Source organism: Primulina eburnea, chromosome 5, assembly GCF_022965805.1.
Source record: "Primulina eburnea isolate SZY01 chromosome 5, ASM2296580v1, whole genome shotgun sequence".
NCBI lineage: Eukaryota > Viridiplantae > Streptophyta > Magnoliopsida > Lamiales > Gesneriaceae > Primulina > Primulina eburnea.
Window position 1 is genome coordinate 4,849,464 of NC_133105.1, and position 24,347 is coordinate 4,873,810.

The 24,347-nt window shown below is 36.2% G+C and overlaps 2 protein-coding genes and 1 pseudogene across 3 annotated transcripts; all 3 read right to left on the bottom strand.

The window, feature by feature from the left end:
- Nucleotides 1–10,273: 10,273 nt before the first annotated feature.
- LOC140831899 (E3 ubiquitin-protein ligase RSL1-like) lies at nucleotides 10,274–11,562 on the bottom strand. Its single transcript, XM_073195611.1, has 2 exons — nucleotides 10,658–11,562; nucleotides 10,274–10,383 (listed from the first exon to the last, which is right to left on the bottom strand). Exons 1-2 carry the CDS (start codon nucleotides 11,560–11,562, stop codon nucleotides 10,293–10,295), a joined length of 996 nt encoding a protein of 331 aa, XP_073051712.1. The 3' UTR covers nucleotides 10,274–10,292.
- Nucleotides 11,563–12,747: 1,185 nt separating this feature from the next.
- On the bottom strand, nucleotides 12,748–13,870 carry LOC140831658 (uncharacterized; annotated as a pseudogene).
- A 3,382-nt stretch (nucleotides 13,871–17,252) lies between these two features.
- LOC140832574 (TOM1-like protein 3) lies at nucleotides 17,253–23,782 on the bottom strand. Of its 2 annotated transcripts, none has more exons than XM_073196669.1 (10): nucleotides 23,663–23,782; nucleotides 22,624–22,762; nucleotides 22,375–22,453; nucleotides 21,522–21,620; nucleotides 21,319–21,432; nucleotides 20,687–20,829; nucleotides 19,843–19,924; nucleotides 18,710–18,795; nucleotides 18,440–18,631; nucleotides 17,253–18,166 (listed from the first exon to the last, which is right to left on the bottom strand). In XM_073196669.1, the coding sequence occupies exons 2-10, from the start codon at nucleotides 22,728–22,730 to the stop codon at nucleotides 17,515–17,517; spliced, it is 1,554 nt and encodes a 517-aa protein (XP_073052770.1). In that variant the 5' UTR covers nucleotides 22,731–22,762; nucleotides 23,663–23,782; the 3' UTR covers nucleotides 17,253–17,514. The 2 variants fall into 2 exon arrangements, with proteins under 2 accessions (XP_073052770.1, XP_073052769.1); XM_073196668.1 differs by lacking the exon at nucleotides 23,663–23,782 and adding an exon at nucleotides 23,438–23,638.
- Between the last annotated feature and the right edge of the window lie 565 nt (nucleotides 23,783–24,347).

Sequence of the window (24,347 nt, forward strand, 5' to 3'; positions counted from 1 at the left end):
GTGGACATGGCGACCTTTCTCTTTGAGAGCATGCTGTCCAACTTTTCTTTTGTGCTTTGAAATCTCCCACTTCAATTAACATCTCCGAACAAGTGAGGCTTGAATCCTGAAAAGTTGAAAACATGAAAAACAGATTGTTTGAGATATCATGCAGTGGCTGTTGCAAGGTATTTCTCATAAAAATCTCACTCAGACATATGCACAAACACCTTGAGTGCAATATGAAATGTGACATATTCTACAATATTTTTATGATGGAGGATTGAGAAAAATGGTGAAATATACTCACCTTGAGATAGTATGGCTTGATGGGAATGATGTTGATGATGGCAATTTTCAGAAACTTGGTTGATATGGGATATGGGATCTCCATTAGGGGTTGATTAGTTTTCTCAAAGTGAAAGAGGATCGGTTGTGAAAAGCAATGAAGAATTTGATGATTTTGGGGAAGAAGGCAATGAAGAAGTCTAGGAGGAATGGTGCTGTAAACCACACTGCTATCTTTCTTTTTCTTCCTCCTCTTCCTCCTCATATATATCGTATTATGTAAATGGGCCAACTTGTAAATAGGCCACATATATTTGAATTATTAAAAATAGCCAAATTGGGCCAAATTGGCCATTGGCCCAAATTGGCTAGGGGGGCAATTGTTGTGCCTAAAATTAATTTTTTAGAGAAGCCCAAGAGATAAAGCCCAAACAGAGAAAAAGCCCAATGGCCCAATGAAGAAACGTGATAGCAGTTCGCTGCCACGGCCCGATGTGGAAGGAAGTGGAAGAACGTGGAGTGACGGGGGAAGGAAAAACTGTCGTGCAGAGTGGAACAAAAGTGGATGAAGACGATCAGAAAAAGGCTCTCGACAAATCAACACAACAAATCTTCAGCAACTTCTCTGCAAAAATTCTCACATTTCCTTTGTCGCTATTTTTTATTTCCAGTAATCAATTTTCATAGATTTCAGCATGTTCATTCAAGTTTATTGTAAAAACTTCGTTCGAATTTATAAAAACATAACTAATGTTGATGTTGCTTATGAATTCCTCCTTTAGTTCATTATTTTCCTAGTTTCACGTTCTTATTTTTGGAGCCATTTCGAGGGAATTATAACAAACGATCGAATCGAGATTCACAACGTTTGAATAGAAGTCAGATTATTTAACAATTTTGGCACGAACACGTGCCTGGCACGCCCGCAATTTTCGTGACAAACAGAAGGAATTAATATATTATGGTTTTCTTCCAAAACCATATGTATATTGTATATCTTGAATTGTTTACTTAAAAAATCAAATAAGAGGGCCCCCGAAAATTAAAAGAGATAGATTCAAAATAGTTTCAAATGGACATTAAATTACCCTCAATAAACATATATATTACCATCATAATCAGAAATGTTGACACCCAATGCATGCCATTCGAGATTTCCATAATTTCAAAGAATTAATGTATGATATAATTCTGTCAAAAACATCCAATGTATAATTTCGTCCCTTGTGATATCTTATTTGATTTTTAAATTATAAATAATGCAATATTGCATATTATGTTAAAAAAATTTATTCTATTTATCTTATTAAATTTATCTACTCCAAAAGTGAATTCTGAAATTACTCATCTTTTCAGCATCATATCTGAGTTGAATTCTTCCAAGATGTAATGTTCGTTTAAATTTAGATTTGTTCATTGTTATGAACTACCTGCATATGGAAACAACGATACATTAAGTTTGAAATCTGACTTTCATGATCGAGAAGTAAAAAATATTATTATTTTATTTGTACAAAATTTTAATTATTACGTATTTACTGATGTGATAATATTATTATATTATACAGAGTTCACAGATATACGATATTATAAAATGTCTCGTAATGGAAATGATTAAACCAATTATAAAGAAAGTACACATCTTATTATGAGACATATTATAAATTTATTGGAATTGTTTTGGAATACACATAGTAAATGTTAATAAAATAATTTTTCTGGTTTATACATAATTTATTTATAATCGCATATTTCATTTTTTTAGAAATAATAGGCTGTTGTGTATATTATGAAGAGATTTTGTATATAAAATCACAACCCATTTGGATAAAAATATTGATGAAACAATTATTTCTATCATTCAAATGTGTCAAACACGTGACATGTCACAAATTTTTTTGTGAATGTGGATTTCAATGAAATTATTGAATTATAAAAAAATATTTCTAATTAATTTTATTGAATTTGATTTAAAATATTTTTATCACATGTTAAAAAATAATAATATATAGGTTCTCAAAAATTAAATAATTAAATATGTATTAAGGTTGGTAGTCAACATCAATACACATAAACACAATAAGCATCATATCATTGTCATAGGCTAACACTGTGAGGCCCAGGGCAGAAGAAGACGAGGGGTGATCGTCGGTGCCATGAGGTGGCACGGACAATGAGCGGCTCCTGGCAGACTTCTGGGTGGAGGGAACATGAATGAACCGTTCTTACACCGGAAGGAGAGGGATTCCAAGACTGTTCAATGTAATGGACTGTATAGTTGAAGAGGGCTTAAAAAGATTTGATTTGTACTACTCATATCACGAAGGTGCATCTTCTTTTCGGTAGCTCATCACATAAGAACTCCAAAGTTAAGCGTGCTTGACTTGGGGCAATTTTGAGATGGGTGACCTCCTGGGAAGTTTCTCAGGGTGCGTGTGAGTGAGGACATAAGCACGCTGGAAAGACCCGTCTTGATATAGTGAGGACAGTCATCGAATCTGGGGCGTTACAAGTGGTATCAGAGCCAGGTTCTCTCCGAGTACGGTGTGGTTCGGGGACGAACCAAGCGGAAGCTAGTGGGCATGTGAGGCCCGGGGCCGAAGAGGGCGGGGGGTGATCGTCGGTGCCATGAGGTGGCACGGACAATGAGCGACTCCTGGCAGGCTTCTAGGTAGAGGGAACATGAATGAACCGTTCTTACACCGAAAGGAGAGGGATTCCGAGACTGTTCAATGTAATGGACTGTACAGTTGAAGAGGGCTTAAAAAGATTTGATTTGTACTACTCATATCACGAAGGTGCATCTTCTTTTCGGTAGCTCATCACATAAGAATTACAAAGTTAAGCGTGCTTGACTTGGGGCAATTTTGGGATGGGTAACCACCTGGGAAGTTTCTCAGGTGCATGTGAGTGAGGACATAAGCACGCTGGAAAGACCCGTCTTGATACAGTGAGGACAGTCATCGAATTTGGGCGTTACAAGTGGTATCAGAGCCAGGTTCTCTCCGAATACGTTGTGGTTCGGGGACGAACCAAGCGGAAGCTGGTGGGCATGTGAGGCCTGGGGCCGAAGAGGGCGGGGGGTGATCGCCGGTGCCATGAGGTGGCACGGACAATGAACGGCTCCTGGCAGGCTTCTAGGTGGAGGGAATATGAATGAACCGTTCTTACACTGGAAGGAGAGGGATTCTGAGATTGTTCAATGTAATAGACTGTATAGTTGAAGAGGGCTTAAAAAGATTTGATTTGTACTACTCATATCATGAAGGTGCATCTTTTTTTCGGTAGCTCATCACATAAGAACTTCAAATCTAAGCGTGCTTGACTTGGGGCAATTTTGGGATGGGTGACCTCCGGGGAAGTTTCCCAGGGTGCGTGTGAGTGAGGACATAAGCACGCTGGTAAGACCCGTCTTGATACAGTGAGGAAAGTCATCGAATCGGGGCGTTATAAACACAATCTAAAATTTTGATATATGACAGTGATTATTAGCCAAAAAATTTAATCGACATTTAAAATTAGCGAAAAAATATTTTTTATAATTATATTATTTTTCAATTTAAATGTCCATTTATTTTTCACTAATTTTTAATAATATTATCTCGTGCATCGCACGGGTTAAATACTAGTTAAGAATATAATTCTTAGTTGATACTTGTAATTAATTGCACCTACAAGATAATTATTTAGCTTATTATCAGTAATATGTTTTTAAACATAATTGATCAAGTATTCTGTTTTTTTTAAGTCTTAAAGTATCAATTAATTTAAGAGTATTTTGCATTAGTAGGATTAAGTAGGAGATTTATACTATAAAATAAATGTGTGAGATTATCTGATAAAAGTTTGTGCATTAATTTAATTGTTATTCGTGATTAATGATTGACACAATAATATATATTTATATATATCTTACGTTTTAATTTCTAAATGCAATAGATAAATAAGAAATATAACATAAAGTAGTTTTTAACATTTTTAAAAAAAAAATTTGGAAAGAGGTCAAGAAACTTCTAACTCATAACAGGTGGTGCGTTTACTCTAAATAAATAAAGTCTAAAAAAGATAGGAGTCTGCTACTTTTTACCAAGCTCTCTTCTCCATAAACCTGAAGAACAGACATAAAAGACCGGCATAATGACACTCAATATCTTTGTTGTCGGAGCAAACCAGGTCACCTCTCATTACCACTTTGAAGTAGCTGGTACAATGATTCAGACTGTCGTCATTGTCGATAAACATGTTGTCACTGACTAGATACGAGATATCAAAGAACAACATTATGCTCAACACCATAACCTCGTCATTGGCCTCAATGTCAATTACGACCAATCTGATAACGTTCCCGCACCACTAGAGCTTTGCGTAGATGAGAGTTGTCTCATTTATTTACCGGTTCATACATCGAGAGTAACCTCCCGTTTACTACGATTTTTGGTCATGAGCTACTACACCTTTGTGAGTGTCAACATCTACTGCAGTCTAGATATGTTACTGGAGCGGTATGGAATGGGTTTTCAATCTGTAGCTATTGATACGAGGGATTTAGCTTTTCAGACTTACCGTTGATCGGAGCTGAGGCACGCCTCCATCAACCGTTTATCTCGGTTAGTGATGCAGTGTGATTTGAACATGCCGATTTGGGTGGCTAACAGCCCTTGGGATGGCTGGATGTTGAGTCACGCACATGTGAAGTATGCGACCACCGATGTCTACTATTGTGACTTCATTGGGACAATGTTTGGTGTTTTTGGATGAGGCGAGGTGTAGTTTTCTTCTCTTTAGACTTTTGGATCTTATTGTTATTGGAAATTAGAATCATTATTCATGCTCTTAGATTAACCATATAAATTTTGATGTGGTTGAAACATTGAATTGTTTCTCCAATTTCTTGTTTCATATGAACTTTGAAAATTTTGTTTCATGTTGGTTTAATTAGAAAATCAAGATTAAATGATGGCATGTAGCTTAGAGAAGTCTTGTTTTAACTCGTTTTTCCTTGATTCATTAATAGAATAGCTACACTGAAATTCATATTATCTCGATGATTTTCAGTCGAGTTTGTATTTAAAATTTATTTTTTTGTTGTACGAAAATGCAGATAGATTGTGCATTTGATTATTTTTTTTTTAAATGTCTTTGAATTTCACTTGAGGCTGAATTTTATCGAATATTATGGTGAATTATTTCATCTTGAGTCTTTTAATGCAAACACTATGCCCGTAAGTACCAAGAAATGGAGTGACATGTATGCTGTTAATTTGCTAGATTTGAAAGTAAAAAATTTTATTCAGTTTAATTTGATTTGTTGCTATATTACTTTTTATCAGACTCTCTTCCCCATAAACCTGAAGGACAGACAGAAAATACCAGCATAATGACATTCAATATCTTTGTTGTCGGAGCAAACCAGGGCACCTCTCATTACCACGTTGAAATATTCGGTGCAGTGATTCACCCCATCGTCACTGCCGATAACCATGTTGGCATCGCCTGGATTCGAGAGATCAGAAAGCAACATTATGCTCAACGCCATAACCTCGAAATTGGCCTCGGTGTCCACTACGATCAATTTGAAGACATTACTGCAACACTTGAGCTTTGTTTTAATGAGATTTGTCTCATTTATCTACTGGTTCATACATCGAGAGTATCCTACCGTCTACTGTGATTTTTGGCCATGAACTACTACACCTTTGTGGGTGTCAACATCCATTACAATCTAGAGAAGTTGTTGGAGCAGTATGGAATGAGTTTCCATTCCGTAGTCATTGATATGAGGGATGTAGTTGCAGAGACTTAGCACCGAATGGAGCTGAGGCACGCCCGATCACCCGTCTATCTCGTTTAGTGATGTAGTGTGATTTGAACATGCCGATTTGGGTGGCTAACAGCCCTTGGGACGGCCGGATGTTGAGTCACTCACATGTGAAGTATGCGACCGCCGATGTCTACTATTGTTACTTCATTGGGACAAGGTTTGGTGCTTCAAGATGAGGTGAGGTGAATTTTTCTTCCCTTTAAACTTTTGGATCTTGTTGTTATTGGAAACTAGAATCATTATTCATGCTCTTGGATTGACCGTAAAAATTTGATGTGGTGGAAACATTGAATTGTTTATTCTATTTTTGTTTTATATGAACTCTGAAAATTTTGTTTCATGTTAGTTTAAAAAGAAAATTAAGATTAAATGGCGGCATGTAGCTTAGGGAAGGCTTGTTTTAACTCGTTTTTTCCTTGATTCATTAATAGGATTGACTGGAATTCATATTATCTCGATGATTTTCAAGTCGAGTTTGTATTCAAACTTTATTTTTCTGTTGCACGAAAATGCGGATAGATTGTGCATTTGAATATTTTTTAAAAAATGTCTTTGAAATTCACTTGAGGCTGAATTTTATGGAATATTATGGTGCATTATTTCATCTTGACTCTTTTAATGCAAACACTTTGCCTATAAGTACCAAGAAATGGAGTGACATGTATGTTGTTAATTTACTGGATTTGAAAGTTAAATATTTTATTCAGTTTCATTAAATTTGTTGCTATATTACTTTTTATCAGGCTCTCTTCCCCATAAACCTGAAGGACAGACACAAAATATCAGCATAATGACATTCAATATCTTTTTGTCGGAGCAAACCAGGGAACCTCTCATTACCACGTTCAAGTAGCCAATGCAGTGATTCACCCCACCGTCACTGCCTATAACCATGTCGGCATCGCCTTGATTTGAGAGATCAGAAAGCAACATTATGCTCAACCCCATAACCTTGAAATTGGCCTCAGTGTCCATTACGATCAATTTGAAGACATTACTGCATAGAGAGTATCCTCCCGTCTACTGTGATTTTTGGCCATGAACTACTACACCTTTGTGGGCGTCAACATCCATTACAATCTAGAGAAGTTGTTGGAGCAGTATGGAATGAGTTTCCATTCCGTAGTCATGGATATGAGGGATGTAGTTGCAGAGACTTAGCACCGAATGGAGCTGAGGCACGCCCGATCACCCGTCTATCTCGTTTAGTGATGTAGCGTGATTTGAACATGCCGATTTGGGTGGCTAATAGCCCTTGGGACGGCCGGATGTTGAGTCACTAACATGAAAAGTATGAGACCGCCGATGTCTACTATTGTTATTTCATTGGGACAAGGTTTGGTGCTTCAAGATGAGGTGAGGTGAATTTTTCTTCCCTTTAAACTTTTGGATCTTGTTGTTATTGGAAATTAGAATCATTATTCATGCTCTTGGATTGACCGTAAAAATTTGGTGTGGTTGAAATATTGAATTGTTTATTCTATTTCTTGTTTCATATGAACTCTGAAAATTTTGTTTCATGTTAGTTTAAAAAGAAAATCAAGATTAAATGGTGGCATGTAGCTTAGAGAAGGCTTGTTTTAACTCGTTTTTTCCTTGATTCAATAATGGGATAGACTGGAATTCATATTATCTTGATGATTCTCAGTCGAGTTTGTATTTAAATTTTATTTTCCGGTTGTACGAAAACGCAGATGGATTGTGCATTTGAAATTTTTTTGATAATATCTCTGAATTTCATTTGAGTCTGAATTTTATGGCATATTATTGTGCATTATTTCATCTTGACTCTTTTAATGCAAACATTTTGCCTCTAAGTACCAAGAAATGGAGTGACATGTAGGCTGTTAATTTGTTGGATTTGAAAGTTAAAGATTTTATTCAGTTTCATTTGATTTTTTGCTATATTACTTTTTATCAGGCTCTTTTTCCCATAAACCTGAAGAATAGACAGAAAATATCAACATAATGACACTCAATATCTTTGTTATAAGAGCAAACAAGGGCACTTCTCATCACCACATTCCTCGTATTCTACTGAGATTTTAATAAAGGTAAAATAAGAGTAATACCAAAGGCAACACCTTCTACAAAAAAAGGGAAATTGGCTATGGAGATTTCATGCGGTCAGAAATCATTCTCTTCGATGTAGTTTCATGCCCTGCGGTTTCTTTATCCGGTCTCTTTGAGTGGAAGTTGGATGGTTGAAGTAGCCAATGCAGTGATTCACACCACCGTCACTGCCGATAACCATGTTGGCATCTCCTGAATTCGAGAGATCAGAAAGCAACATTATGCTAAATGCCATAACCTCGTAATTGGCCTCAGTGTCCAATACGATCAATCTGAAAACAATCCCGCAACACTTGAGCTTTGTTTTAATGAGAGTTGTCTCATTTATCTACTGGTTCATAAATCTAGAGTATCCTCCCGTCTACTACGATTTTTGCTATGAGCTACTACACATTTGTGGGCGCGTCAACATCCACTACAATCTAGAAAAGTTACTGGAGCAGTATGGAATGAGTTTACATTTCGTAGCCATTGATATGATGGATGTAGTTGCTGAGACTTACCACCGACTGGAGCTGAGGCACGCCTCGATCAACCGTCTATCTCGGTTAGTGATGCAGTGTGATTTGAACATGCCGATTTGGGTGGCTAACAGCCCTTGGGACGGCCGGATGTTGAGTCACGCATAGGTGAAGTATGCGACCGCCGATGTCTACTCTTGTTACTTCATTGAGACAATGTTTGGTGCCCTTAGATGAGCTGAGGTGCAGTTTTCTTCTCTTTAGACTTTTGGATCTTGTTGTTATTGAAATTAAAATCATTATTTATGCTATTGGATTAACTGTTTAAATTTTGATGTGGATGAAACATTGACTTGTTTAATTTCTTCTATTTTTTTCATATGAACTCTGAAAATCTTGTTTCATGTTAGTTTAATAATAAAATCAAGATTAAAGGTGACATGTAGCTTAGATAAGACTTGTTTTAACTCGTTTTCCCTTTATTAATTAATAGGATAGTTGCACTCAAATTCATATCATCTCGATGATTCTCAGTCAAGTTTGTATTTAACTTTTATTTTTCGGTTGTACGAAAACGCGGATAGATTGTGCATTTTGAATTTCAGTTGATGCTGAATTTTATTGAATATTATAATGCATTATTTAATCTCGACTCTTTTAACACAAACACCCTACCTCTAAGTACCAAGAAATAGAGTGTCATGTATGATATTAATATTTTGACTCGGGATGGAACCACATATGTCATGAATGTTATTTGAGTCATTGTTCTTGATTTTCCAAGTCCAAGAGATCACAATTCAAGATGTATTTGGGGGAAAAAAGAGAATGGATTGAACTTGTAGAACATGATATGATTAAGTATGTGATATCAACTCTCAACTTAGGCATGAACATGTGATTTATTTTATAAAAATTATATTGATGTTCTTCTCTAGAGAGTGAGACTGCTTAATCCCCCTTCATGAACTAGGAATATGAGTACTATATGTTGTTTTGTGGTTGTGTTTATATTACATTCATGATGTTAAGGTAAGAAATTACTTATTGTCTCTTTTTTTGGAACATATACAAAAACTTTTAGTTTTCCTTTTCCATGAATTAAGATAAGATGAGTGTAGGTTGATTAGTTGCTATATATTATTGCTTGAATATACAAATTAAGATGAATTGAACTTCTTCTTACCCTTTATTTGCTTGTGTCTTAGGATGCTTCTTGGATGATTGCAGATTTTTGTCTTCAGTTAGATGTCATCAAATTTGAGTTCAATTGTGATACTGATTTGAGTTCAGAAGGTAGATATCTTTTCAGGATTTGTTAACGTTTCGATTTGATCCCATGCTCTTTCCTTTTGCTTATGAATATCATATTCTCTAATTAGATATAATGCGTTCATTTTATTAGAGGTGTTTAGGTCTATGGGGGTTGTCGAGGATTGAGTTAGTGTTTCCGAACCCGTCTTTCGCTTACAGTTGATGTCGGTAGGCTCTGAAACATAGTTTGAGTTCAAATGTTATATATACAATGTAAAGCTGCAATTTGCTCGTATACACTGACTGGGGAATGTGAAAAGAAAGGAATTTTTTATTTGTACGTAATAGAAACGAAATTCAAGAACTTAGAAAACATGAATGAATTATTAAACATCATCCAGAAACTTTTCGTATTCTCAAGTACGGTAGCTAAAACAACGCCTACAAAATTCGCCAAGGCCACCTCTCACTCGAGCTCCGCACGTGTAACAGAAGGAATAGCGACACCTAAACTCGAAAAAAAAAACAATAGAGAACATAAGTTAGGATCTATTTACTCCAACGTATCAAAATACAAAGTAGAACAATAATTTATTCATCAGCATAGACTACCTTAAATTTGTGTGTGAAATATATATCATTTGAATAAATACTTACTCTCATTCAATGCAATTGGGATTGGAGAAAGCTCAATGTACAATCAGACTAGCTAGCAACTTCTTAGACATCTTATGAAGAAATTCCACAACAAAAAAGTGAATGAAAAAAAGAAGGGGACAACCTGCATCTAATGATTGAGCAACCATCTCTCTTATCAACATAGAACCTGCACTTTGGGCACCTTTTCCATTGCTTTTTCTTGGCCAGATTCACCAACATTATATCCTCATGACTCCTTTCGTCAGTTGTCAACTTCTGAAACTCCGCACACGTAGCCCCCGAATGCCAAGGAACCTTACACTCGGCACAGAATAGCCTGTTACAATGTGGACATTCAGATTCCATTATAACCTCCTTTGGCCCATGCCGCTCGTCGACTAGCAAGGCGGAGCAATCCTTAAACGGGCAATAAAATTTCTCCGACTCCAAAACCACAGCCTCACACAAGGCGTCGACCCACCTGTCGAAAACTTGCTTTGGCAAGATAGAATGACAATGCTCAGGCTCCAAGAACCCTTTACAGCCAGTGAAGGGGCACTTAATACCAGTAATATTGTCTTGTAATTTGGAAGCCACATATTTGGCCGCACATACACAACACAAGGAATGATCACACCCCAAAACTCGGAACATATCACTAGTGAATTTCTCATCGGCACAAATTTCACACATGGTCAATGAAAAAACGATAGACTTCACACGTTTGGAGGTTTGCCCTTCATAAACTTTTCGGGTTTTGGGTAATGAATCAGTCATTTTAACTTCATCGTCAACATTAATGGCATAATAATATGAATAATCCAGGGATGAATCCACTACCCAACGATCATCTTCAACTGGAAATGAATAATCTTGGGAATAAATATCCATTACCCGTCGATCATCTCCAACAGGAATAGCGTCGATTTTGCTTTTGCCTTTCTGGTGTGGATTTAGCGTTGCATGTTGCACCGGAATTTCATCATCTTCAGCCATAGTATCCGCAGTGTTCCCTTTTTCATAAATATGTTGCTGCTTCTCTTTCATGTGGCTTCAAACTTTTCGTAAATTCATATCACGGCAAGAATTTAGGAAATGCAAAATATTTTTTAAGAATAGTTTATAGAAATAAAATACACTTTTGATTTTACTTTTATGGAAATCGAATCATTATGTAGATATTCAATCATATGAAATATTGTATATTTGGAAGAATGTATTAATTTCGGGATGTAAAATAAGCGTTGATTTTTTTTTCTTTTGGGAAATGTAATCGTAAGTTTTTTTTTTAAGTTTTGCTTTCACAAGCTTTCTAAATATAATCATTATTTTTATATCAAATCTATATCTCGAAGAATTTAAAATTGAGGGAAATGTATATAATTGGCCCCATAATTTTTTTTTAAAAGCTTCCCTGCAAAAAGTTTTACTATTCTATGAGTAACAAATTTAGCATTACTGCAAAAAGGAAAACAGAAAAGTGTAATATTCAACATCATGTATGTTGATCAAACCAAGCGAGGAAACTGGAGTTGGTTTAAGGTTCCAACACAACCCACTTTGTTTAAATATAAAATACAAGATCTAAACTATGACCATTTTTTTAGGACTAAATTTTAAAACCCAGGAAGTATAGTGATATCCCTGAAAGATCTCGGATCATTCTATGATCCGAGAAACTAAATGGATAGTCAAAATCAGAGTCAATATGCAGAGTACTTCCCTCAAAACCGAGCATGGGATGTCCAGGATATTTCTTCCCCGAGCATTCAGGAGCCCTAGCTATCATGCAAGCTCCAGGATGTTTACAGATTCCGAAATTTTTAACCCTCAAACATCCACGTATATTCACACATATACATCCATTTTACTCTTCTTCTTCACTTGCTGACTTAAGTATCGGAGTGGTTATGCCTGACACTCCTCCAACGCCCATTCAAGAGTTCATTTCATTTTCTGTAGATCACGGTAGAAGCCACAGATTACGAATATATACCTTCCTCACAGATATATATATTTTCCTCATTTTCCTAAAACACAACACTTACATCATCATTCGGTATATTGTCCTGACTTTGCTCGCCCGATTTATCTGAATAACATCATATATAAATAATTTTGAGGCTTTAATTGTATTGGTAATTATTTTTAAATCAGTTTTTTACGATCTTTATTTGCTAATACTAACAAGACCAACAACCATCTGTCCAAAATACAGCATCCAACAAAAAAGTACAACACTTGTCCAAATGAGCAAATTACAAACGTTTGCATTTGCATCTATCTGTTTCTGCTACAAATTATAACACTGTTCCCGACTGTAGAACTTCCAAGATACACACTATAACCACAAATTAATCAACCTATATTCACACAAAATACAAGCACCAAAAAATGTAATAAAATTTTTATAGAGCATCACAAAAAAATAAAACAATCTAATGCAATAAGTGGATTGTTTATATCCTCCTCCATCACAATATCCAACCCTTGCCTGCTTTGAATATCTTCTCCAACAATATGATTGCCGCCAATCTTTTTACTACCCTGTTGAGAAAAAGCATCCATTTTCTGGACAGAAACATCACGCTTGATTGCGAAATTGCGGTTTGGACTTGCGGCTGGAGGCCGAAAACTTTCCTTTTTCACACCATATGATAAAGAATTAGTGGCACTAGCCTTGGGAAAAATGGAGCTTTTGCACGAGTTTGCATCTGCCAAAAAACTTCTGTTGTTTTCTCCTATGAATTGTCGGTTTGGAGAAGGAGAACTGAGTCCTCTGTTCTGTTCTTTCCTGAAGCTCTTTTGCCGAACCAGAGTTGGTGAATTTGCACGAGCTCTTTTCTTAGGAGTCGAAGCGGTAAGGTTTTCGTGAACCGAATGTTTCGTTCTCGTGACAAATGGTGAGAATTCTATCGAGTGCTCAAGATTTTGGAGTGGGGTTCTCTTGGGATTTTCAAGGCTTTGCTTCACTCCTGTAATATGTGGATTCTCCTTGACACAAGACCACAAGAACTCGTTCGAAAAAGACCGATCTTTCGCACCGATCAAAATCGAAGAAGAATTACAAGACGATGAAGATGATATGGATGAAGCCATCGTAGCATATGATTATTGCTATTATTTGAACAAGAAAATGAAGAAGATTGTGATGGTGTAACTATGGGCTTTAACATTGTTGGTGGTGTTGGGTTACTTGAAGATTTGGGATGATCTTGGGAGATGACAAGCTTGTCGTGAACATGGCTGCAGCTACAATCTTCCTTGAATTTTTTCTTTCTCGTACATTTGCTAATGCAAGAACCCATTGTTTTGGATTTGGAAATCTCGTGCTGACAAAAAAAAAAGTGGTTAATGTTATATATTATGTCAGTGAGACATAGAAAATGCTTAAAGAAATGGGGCAAATGGGGCTTTTACTTTGTGTGTGCTTTTTTCTGATTTTGAAATTCGTTCCCGGGCAATAATTAACCCGTTGGGTTAACGGTTACATGGACAAAGCAATCACGTTTGTTACTTTTTCTTGCATCATGCACTATCATTTTGTCGAGCTTTTTCTTTTCCCTTGTTTCGGAAGTTTGACTGTGAATTCTGATTTCTTGTGATATTGGTGACTTTTGATCAAGGGACCATATCGTAACAAAGTTTGATTTGATGGGTTATAAGTATAATTTAATTATTTAGCTTATTTTGCCTAAAAAAAGTCTAATAAACACTCTTAAAAAATCTATAAATAGAGGATTATCCTCTTTATCAACATTATCTCATTTTGAGCTTCCAATTTTAAGATAATATCTGTGAACTTTTTACTGAGCGCATCGTCAGAGTGTATACATCGAGTAACTTCCGGCATCTCTAATGCTTGTTCGTGACACAAATGACGACACACAAAGTTTGTTGTTTACTTGTCTAAAGCTAGGAAGATCTGTCTACTCTAGTTATCTACCATAGTCTTATACAAAGTATCCTTTGTTTCCTTTATAAAATAAAAATTATTATGAACACACAGTAGCTAGTAAAGTATCCTTTGTTTGCTTACATACAATACGAACACGAGCACTTTGTGGTCCAAAGAAAATGTTACTTCCTTTTCAAACTCGTATCTGATACGTAATGCTTTTGTTGAAGTGAAATAATTATTTTAATTATATAGAGCGATCGAGTTTTTTTTGGAGTCATCCTTTCAGCTCTTCTGACTAGGACGAGTGTGGTGAATTTCATGAGTTGTGATTATGGAGATGACTTCCATAGTATTTATTATTCTTGACCATCATTTGCCAATCGATTATAACGTTGAGCACCCAACAGAAGTTGGTTGGCTACCCAAAAAAATGCTCAAACATATTAAGTAGTGGAGAGGCCTACTGTGAAATGGCTCCGGAATGCATTTATAAGCAAGAGAATATAGACAATGCCAAAATAGAAGCTTGTAGGAACTAATTATTGGTCATAGAAGTGAATATTTTCATCAATCTCTGGCGCTTGTTCAAATAAACAAGTTGATTTATTCATTCTGAGAGTTAGAAGCTTTGGAATTGCAGAAGCTAGTTCCTAAATTTACAATGTATGTCTATCGCTTGCGTTGTCATTAGACCTTCAATTTACACTACGTACAAACTAGAAAATGTCTTCCAACCAATTTTCAGAAATATGTGTTAACCTACCTATCTATTGTACACTAAACTTTTCCACCTTCAGATGGGAGTCTCTGATCACTTTCCTCCGTTTTCAAAGATGTGGTTTCAGAATTTGTGCCTCTCGATGGAGCTGAAGACGGAGACGGCAGCTTCTTAGGCAGCATTTGCCCCCAAATATGTGCATTAGACAATCTTGATGATTCCGCGACCAGAACAAGAGCAAGAAAACTCAAGAGTATGCACTTGTTCCTCCAAGAAACTGACATGATGAATAATCCAAAAGTTCTTCAGAGCCTCTTTTATTTCTCTGAGGATGCTTTCTTAGGCAGGTTGAGGCAGCAGACATGAAATCTTAGAAGTGCTGCCAACTTGTTTGTTCCAGAAAAGGTGAAACAGTTGGGAGACAAATGTAATATAATAATACTTCAAAGATTCTAGCAGCTCCTTGTTTGTTGCTTTTGTCATCTTACCTAACCAGTAAAATAAAAAAAAAAACTATGATGTTTCCTTAGTTAATAATGCTGCTTGAGGTCTTATCTCACTGGGTTAGACCCGACAAGAGTCCAAGTTTATCCTCCCTTCAAGCATGGAACAGCTCAGGTGGACCTTTTTTATGTTGAAGGGCAGACTTGTATCTAGCAAGTCTCCCTGTACATCTTTAAGTTAGATGTTCTTCAGTTTTTAAGACTTAGAATTGGATTCATTGCGACGTTGATGGATGTCGCAATTTTATCATATGTTTTTTACACCCATGAAACGAACCCGAACATGTCCAACCAAATACATACATACATATGCAAAAGCCGAGATTGGTATACCCAAGACAACCGTGCCTCCATTTTATGGCTCCCATAAAACAGATCTAGAAGACATAAGTAGATCACACTCGTGATTCTTGAAATTCAATCATGAGGGAGGAAAGGCTTATGATAATAGCAGTAGGCCTTGGATTAGGGGACAACCCACAGTTCAAAAGGGTGAAGCTTCTCACTTTTTGTCCATTCCTTGTATCGACACGGAAAAAAAGAAAAGAAAATTAAAGATAATTAATACCAGTAGTACTATGCTCAAGAATTTAAATATTTCATGTAAAAAGTGCATTAAGCAACTCCTCAGATTGCTGCGGTCGTCCGTTTTAGTGAAATTTTAAAAAATAGAAATATTATTACTATCGCAATATATGGAAATAATAGATCTTCCTTGTATCATTGAAAAAACACATATTAAGACCAAAATAGGTAGTATTTATAAAATTTTGTAAAGAAAAAGTTCGTAATAATTTTTTTTAATATTTACAAACATTATCTTAATATTGTCTCTGGGTTTGGGAAGCTGTCACAGATTTTAGAATGTATGCATTAGTAATTTAACCATTTGATTAAAAAAAAGGTAAGGAGGAGTTGGACCTAGGTGGAGTATCGCACCTTTCCCCTCAGTGGTGGGCCAAATTTTAATAGCTACTGGACCAAAGAGTTGGCTCAAGCCTCCTTTCTCTTACATTTTTATGTTGCGTCAATGGACTTGTGCCATTGGTTGGTGGTGGATTTTGTGGTCCCAGATAACCTGGAAAACTATGGTCCCACTTCAAATTTTTTCTGTGTTTTCTTCTTCCCCACGTACACATTCTTCCCTTCTCTCTTCATCAAAGGGATCTACGCCGGATGGTGGTGTTGGAGAATTAGCAGTGGACATCCAAGGGTTCGAGAAGGAATGTGGCTGTGAGAACAATCGTATGGAATGTCGGGGACCCCTCAGGGATGCAGTTCTGGTAAGTGCACGCGCGTAGTCACATCCCTGGCTATGGCAAACACACTAGTGGTACATATATACAACGGATTCTGTGTCAACTACTTCACAATTCTTTTATATCCCACTGACACCTCTCATTTGTTTCCATTGAATTTTAAAGGATGCTATTTCAGTCGTGTTCATATTAAATTTATGTAACAATTGCTGCCGAATATGATGTTTTGTCAGGGCAAAGGAATGGAGAAGATAAATGGATTCGTATCTGCAAGCAAGGAAAAATCTGATACTCCAAAATCAATCTTTCAAGCTATATCTGCCTTGCTGTTGTAGTTAACAATGGACTGTCAGACATAAAAGTAGAAAAGAACAGAATAATACACATAGCTAAATGTTCCATGGGGTACAAGAAAGAAACAAATCGATATACATCAACAGGCTCAACCCTGAAAGTGTTCATCTCGACTACAAATAATCCAGATATACAAAAGCTGCTACATTTTCAAGTCAATAGTATAATTGAAAGAGGTCCATTCATGTTTATTCAATACTCTCAATGATGTAATTAAAAACAAATCAATTTAAAATTTGTACCGCTCCAGAAATTCTCTCCAACTCAGAACGAGCGGTTAGATTTAGGTGATGCTGACTTGGATTTAGCAAAATCCACCAGGTCCTTGAAAAGTGCGTCGTTGGATTTTTCTTGATTGGTGTGTACAGGTGAGTTAATGGAGAGATTATGCGTCTGCCCCACTAAGCTATCATAAGAAGAACCAGATCCACCACTGCTCGAAACAGAGCGGCCACCACCATGAGCTTGGTGTTGATCGAAAAATTGTTGCCTCTGGTTATACCTAGAAGGTGGAGGTGGTAGGTTGCCTGAAGATGGAACATCCCAAGGAGCAGGTGGCAAATGATCAGCAGATTTGCTCGATGGAGCAATTTCATCATCTGTCGGTTTTGGAGCAAACATCGATGCTGTGGGATTCACGAAATCGTCGGGAGGTGAGGACGATTGCTTCTGACTTTCATGCGGTATCGAGCCTCGGTTGTTTGATTGAGTAGGGATAGGAGAGGAAGAAGATCCAGTTGTTTTTGAGGAATTTTGTGTCTCGTAAACATCTCCACTGAGATAGTCGACCATGCCAGAATCTGCACTGGTTGGTTTTCTCGAGGACCGTGGAGGCGGGAGAATGGGGATGATCTGCACAGGCTCTTTGGCAAGTGCTGACTTTCGTCCTAACCCTTGAGATGTATCCCTTGATGATCTACAATTATGTAAAATACTTTAATAAGCTTGCTAAACACAGCATTCCAACAAAAATAAAGAATGGCAATGAAAATGAACCAGAAAATTATTCTCATTGTCTACCATCAAAATGAACTGAATCAACAGTTCCTTCCAGCTACGCTAGTTTTAAGATCTCGTAGAGGAGTCCAAGATACTTTTTTGACAAGCAGAATCACACTCCAATCATTTCCGTTAAATATTAGAATAGAACAACAGAGGACAAAACAATATAGCTATATCAAGGGGGTACCTATGCGCTAACTGAGCAAAATCATCTTCAGCTTCATCATCCTCGTGATTCACATTCATAAGAGGTGCAACAGGAGGCTCTCTATTTGCCACTGAAACAGCATGTTTTCCATTGGTAATATCATCGTATCGGCTAAGAGCTCGCTGCAAATTATCATATAAGGCCAACCCTCTGCACAGATTATCCTCATCTCTGCAAAAAGCAGTGGCAAATATTAACCTATAGACTTACAATGGAAAGACTTGAAAAGAAAGTAAAATATAAGCTTACGTGGTATTATTCACAAGAACCATGACTCGGTTTTGGTAAGTACGGCACTGCTCAACCAAATCAACAATAACCTCATCCTCGATACCCTATAATAAGACCCAAAAAAACAATTCAAGTACAAGTGATTCACAATTTTCAACATTCCTTTAAGGCTTTCATAAGGAATACTAAGAATTTATTATGTTTAGAGGAACATCAGGCGGCATCTACCTTAACAAACAGATCAGGAATCAAATAATAAACCAGACATTCCCAAAAATACTGCTACGCTATGTCCTTGATATAATTTGACAGGTCACAAAACAATAAAGCACTGAAAGATAACTTTTCAGTTTTCTACCGCAGTAATAGCACAGAGGTTTCAAATTTGAACCCCATTAAGTCATTGTAAGTAACATAGAATTACACAGATCAAGAATTTATACAGGGGTGGAGCAGGAACAATGGATCGGTGGTTAAAACATTTAAAGATTTTATTTTGAGCAAAGAATAGATGGTATTAGGCCCGCTTTGCTTGTAGGATAAGATGATGAACAGATATGGATATATAACATGAGCCACACAAAACTTGATAGATATAAGAAGGTTATGTTGTGTTTGTTATATAATATTTGGTGTGTGAGTTGATCGTTGGTTGAACATTTCGTACTTATCTTATCAATAATACCAAATAGTACCTTATACCGAATCTTGTACAAATGCTTTGAATGAAAAATTTAAATTTTTTTTATCTCAATATTCATAAATTTAAGCATCCATGTAATTTAATATTTTTAGCTAGATAATTATAAGATAAAATAAGTTTTTTATCAAAATTTGACTTATGATTAGGATTAGAATACATTTAATAAGAAAAATTAACCTAAATTATTATTAAAATTATATATGCAAAATTAATGCATATATAAATTGTATTGCTAATGAGGGGGAACATTAATATTTTTCTACCAAATGCATAATATCTATTTAAAATTGAGGAGACCCCATCTCCCCGTGCAAAGAAACACAGAGAGATATTGAAGGATTGTCACCATTAGTAATTTACTTGTAAAAGAGCAACATGCGACAACAAATAAAATAAGTAAAAAAGCACGATTATAAAGAAGCAGATGAAATAAAACAAGAAGTTCAACCTGAGGATTTTTTGGATCCAGGGCAACTAGCATTTCCAATAAAACATCTGCAAGTCCCTCAGCACTCAGAATTTCGGGCAAGCTGTTTTTCAAAAGAAATATATGAAATTCAAGAGGTACAATTCCTGTGGCCAAAAGAAATTCAGGGTATAAAATGGAAAAGGAAGAACAGGATGCCCTAAAATGTTATTTTCAAATCGGGTAAGTTAGATCATCTCCTCTCAATCAAACTTGCTATATTTGTTCAAGATTTGCCAATTTTAAGCATGCAACAAATGTTCCAACAGAAGTAAATGCAGGAAAAAATATAAATATAATAGACATAGTGAAAAGATCAACTAAATTAAAGAAAAATGACGTGCCATTAACAGTATGCTAAGCTATAGAGGATGGAGTGAAAATCGTGTTTATAGAATATATAGACTCCAAGAATGTGTTCCTTTTATCTAGATTATAGAGCTTAAACGACTAAAACTGCAAAGTCCACTCTGCATACAAAATGAGCAAACAGTGATACTGCCATTCATGGGAGGAGGCAGCTAGAAAAAAGCGAAAGGGGAAAGGGGTAGACCTCTGTCAATTGTGTTGTACCTTGTGCTGGGTTGATATTTAAAATAATTAAAATTGAAACCCGGTTGATATTTTGACGGTAAAACGGAAAATATAATATTTGGGCCCCACCAAATCCCAAAAAACAAATAGTTTAGGTCACTGTTTTAAAAATGATTCAAAATTGAACCCCTCCCAAAAAATAATACACCACGGGGTCCCTACCTCCACAGTCCTATTGCCATCCAGAATAATGATTTTAGTAGAAGGATACAACAAATAAATCAAAACATACCTGAGTACAGAAGCATCAGACTCAAACGAGGCTTGAACAACAGCTTCTTCATAGACAGTAGGGTGAACTACTGGATGGGTTTGTGGTGGAGTGAACAATGGCACACTATTTTCCCCTCGAGGTGGAAATTCAACTCCAGCAGACTGAGAATTTCAATATGCCAGTGACCCGATTAGTTATGACCAGAACAATTCCAAGTGCAAAACCTTCCATCTGGCCTCCCCAACTTACCAGAAAGAGAAAAATAAACACCACTCTAACTAGAAGATTTTACCCAAAAGTTTTCCAGCTCATTTCTTTATTCTTATCTTATCCAACTTAGCTAAAAAACCAAAAAGCCTGGTCAAGGAATAGTCATCAATCTAACTGTTTAACTGCGCAGTCTACCCAAGATTTCATGATTACGCATTTGTGCTATTGATAATAGAATGAATTTGAGCTCAGTCAACATTCAAAGGCTGGGATTGATGGCCAAATTAAAGAATACCTAGCCAACAAAAGCTTTAACATAAAAGGAGATGTGAAGCAAACAAAATCAGATAATCAGCTCAAAGCTTAACTAAGAGCTTGTTCGTAGATCTTAGTATCTTACTTTACTCATCAAAGAAAAGAGGAAAACAAAATCAAATCACCTTCAGTTCATTGTAAGCAGCATAATACTGGGGAAACCTTCCCCTGGATCCCCCTAAAGCTTCCTGCCAAGTATCTATCAACACTAAAATCTTCTCCCTCACATTTAAATCAGGCTGCAATACGCATGAGAGGCAGATGAATAGATATGCAGAGATTCAAATAACTGATAAAGAAAGAGAAACATGAGAGAGAGAAATATCACCTTCTTCTTTACAATTTTGACCATCTCATGCAAAATATCCCGTTCAGCTATCTGCTGAAACACGTTCTCCCCACAATTTTTGCTAAGCGTCTCTAGCACCTAGTCATAAATTTAAGCAAATGAACAGTTTTTACCATCATAAATAGCCCAACTATATTCAACGCTACAGAAACACTTGCAAAACATATGCAAGTAAGATAATAATAGATACGGGGCATATTTAGAACATCACGCAAATAGTCTATCATTAAATGCTAAGATTATTATTCCAGTAATTATAAGTTTCTTCTCCATTACAATTGAAACTGGAGAGGCTGGCTTTGCAGTTTAAAATTCTGCAGTCTTATCCAGAGATTTAATGCCTTGATAACAGGGAAGGTTTATGGACTTCATGGAAAGCAGGAACAAGAAGAATTCAGAGGTAACTCCAAGGTCCTGACTCTGTGCGCTATTTTTCTATTATTCTGAAGCAGATATTGGATCTAATTTTTCTAAATTTCGATTATGTTGAATAAAAAGCACGATGCTAAATGTTGTTTGTACCAGCACGCAGATCCAACAATCACATGAAGTAGATAGCAAAGTTTTAGATAACATAGTTATAGTCTTTGATCTACCAGAAAAAAACAAAAAAAAAACTGAAACAATTAGGAATTCAACAAACAATCGGAAGGCATGCTGTATGGCTGATGTGATTTTTTGTAATACGGCAGGTCGCATATATGTTAATTACAAATGCAAGTTGCAAGTTAGCAGAAGTGGTAACAGATTTGTCAAGCTGGTCAAGTTAAAATATTCAAAGGATTGTGTGTGGACATTACAGAACAAAGAAGATAGCAGAATAATTACTTACAAAGAGCGCAAGGAGCTGTATTTTAGGGCTTTTGTTCCCTAGCCTTTTCTTTAGTATCTTCAGTGCATCCTTCGCTTGACTGCGATTAGATTATGAAAAGTGAGATTATTACGCTGTACACAATAAGTAGCAATAACACATAAAAGTGGAAAAACCAGGAAAAAAGGACAGAAAAAGAATCAAGTATTAGAAGAGAAAGCAGATATAAAAACACAAACACAAGCACTTGGAAAGTGAAAGAAAACACACCTGGGATCCATATTTATCATGTCACACAGCTCTATGTTAATTGCCCAGTCTGGACCAATCAGCATATCACTGGTGGCCCTCTCAGCAATAGACGCCGCATTAGCCATACTTGCCTATTTTGAACAATCAATTCACTTTCCTAAGAGAAACAAGTCAAAACAAATCATCAATGTAAAAACAATCACGATGAACATCAGGTTTGCACTTGTCTGCACATAATGAAGCTAATTCAGTCCGGTGAAGAGGATATGACCCGACCCACCTCCTTACAGTAACACGAGACAATATCGACCAACACAGATACACAATTGCGCGATTTATTCAAAGAATATACTTCAGATAATTGGAAAATTGAAAACACAAAGTCAACTAAGACAAAAATATAAACAAGACCATTTTTGCGCGTTCAGCTGTATCGTGACTAACTTCACATTACGAGGTGCAAAAAAAGTACACCGTAGTAAATAAATACTCAAAGAGAAACATCCCAAGTTATAAACTAACCAGAAGCGAAAAACTCTAAATCCACAAGTAATTGAGTAAATTAGGGGGAAAAAACAAGATCAATAAATGTTATAAAAGTTCGCACACGTGAGTAACTGAAAGGATAAATCAAGTAATCAGAACAACATCCAACAAAAAAGGGGCAACCAGAATCCAACACCATCCGCCAGTGCATAGTTAAAACAAAATCAGCCGAAAAAAGACCAAAAGATCGAGCCTTCTCTGGAAACACAAAAACCCGATAGGAAATACAACCACAAAGATCGATAATCGTGAGAATCAAACCAAAATAGAATGAAAATGAACATACAATCAGGATCTTGAGAAGATTAACCCTCAGAAACCCTCGAGTCTTGTTTGAGTCCACAGAGAAAGAGAGAGAGAGAGAGAGAGAGAGAGAGAAATGAATCTGAATTCTATATTGCTCGTATAACCAAATTTGTAGCGAGAGATTATGAGGAAGAATTTAAAAGATTTCTTGATAAAAAAATACTTTGTGAAATTTTTGGTTCGAGGATGATGTCAACTTTCCAACCTTCAACGCTTTTTATATGAAATTTGATCTAGGCTGCGTTCGGTACGTTGTGAAAGTGGCCCTGTATGAGCTATCCTTCCAGAATGAATTCAAATTATTCAATAACTTAATACTTTTCATTTAAATACCCTTCTAGAATGAATTCAAATTATTCAATAACATGATACTTTTCATTCCATTTAAATGTGATGCACAAGGAAAGGAAAATGTTTTCTGATCCCGAGGTGAGGTCGTTTTAGTACAAAAAGTCTAGGTCTATGGAGATTAGCCACGTACGAGACTGACTCAAACAATGTAAAAATAAAAGATTCGATTTGTCTTTTTAATCAAATATATCACACTAAAAACAATGGTGTGTCAATTTAGGAGTAAGGAATGATGTGACCTATTTTGGTTTTGAACTATTTGCATTTTTGTAATAGCGACTCTTTGATCATCTATATTAAGCACACAAAAAGAGTGATTTCTGAAAGATTATTAAAGTTCTCGAAGTAGGCTATCTAGCTAAGCACAGTGGTTATCGACCTCATTGGAGGGACAAGACGAAGTACGAGAAGATCTCGTAGGTTGATTGACTTATTTGAATTAGGGAGCTCAATTTCTGATCAAGGGCGATGATCGTTAGGTTTTCTTTCATTTGGTATCATTTATTCTCTATAAATAAAAAGTATTTTCTTGTATTCAC

Coding starts and splice junctions, on each gene's coding strand:
- LOC140831899 (XM_073195611.1), bottom strand. CDS start 11,562: ATGAAAGAGAAGCAGCAACATATTTATGAAAAAGGGAACACTGCGGAT. Junction 10,384..10,657: donor TGCTCAATCATTAGATGCAG/GTTGTCCCCTTC, acceptor TTTCGAGTTTAG/GTGTCGCTATTCCTTCTGTT.
- LOC140832574 (XM_073196669.1), bottom strand. CDS start 22,730: ATGGCTAATGCGGCGTCTATTGCTGAGAGGGCCACCAGTGATATGCTG. Junction 22,454..22,623: donor ATGATAAATATGGATCCCAG/GTGTGTTTTCTT, acceptor ATCTAATCGCAG/TCAAGCGAAGGATGCACTGA. Junction 18,167..18,439: donor TTTGCTCAGTTAGCGCATAG/GTACCCCCTTGA, acceptor ACATAATTGTAG/ATCATCAAGGGATACATCTC.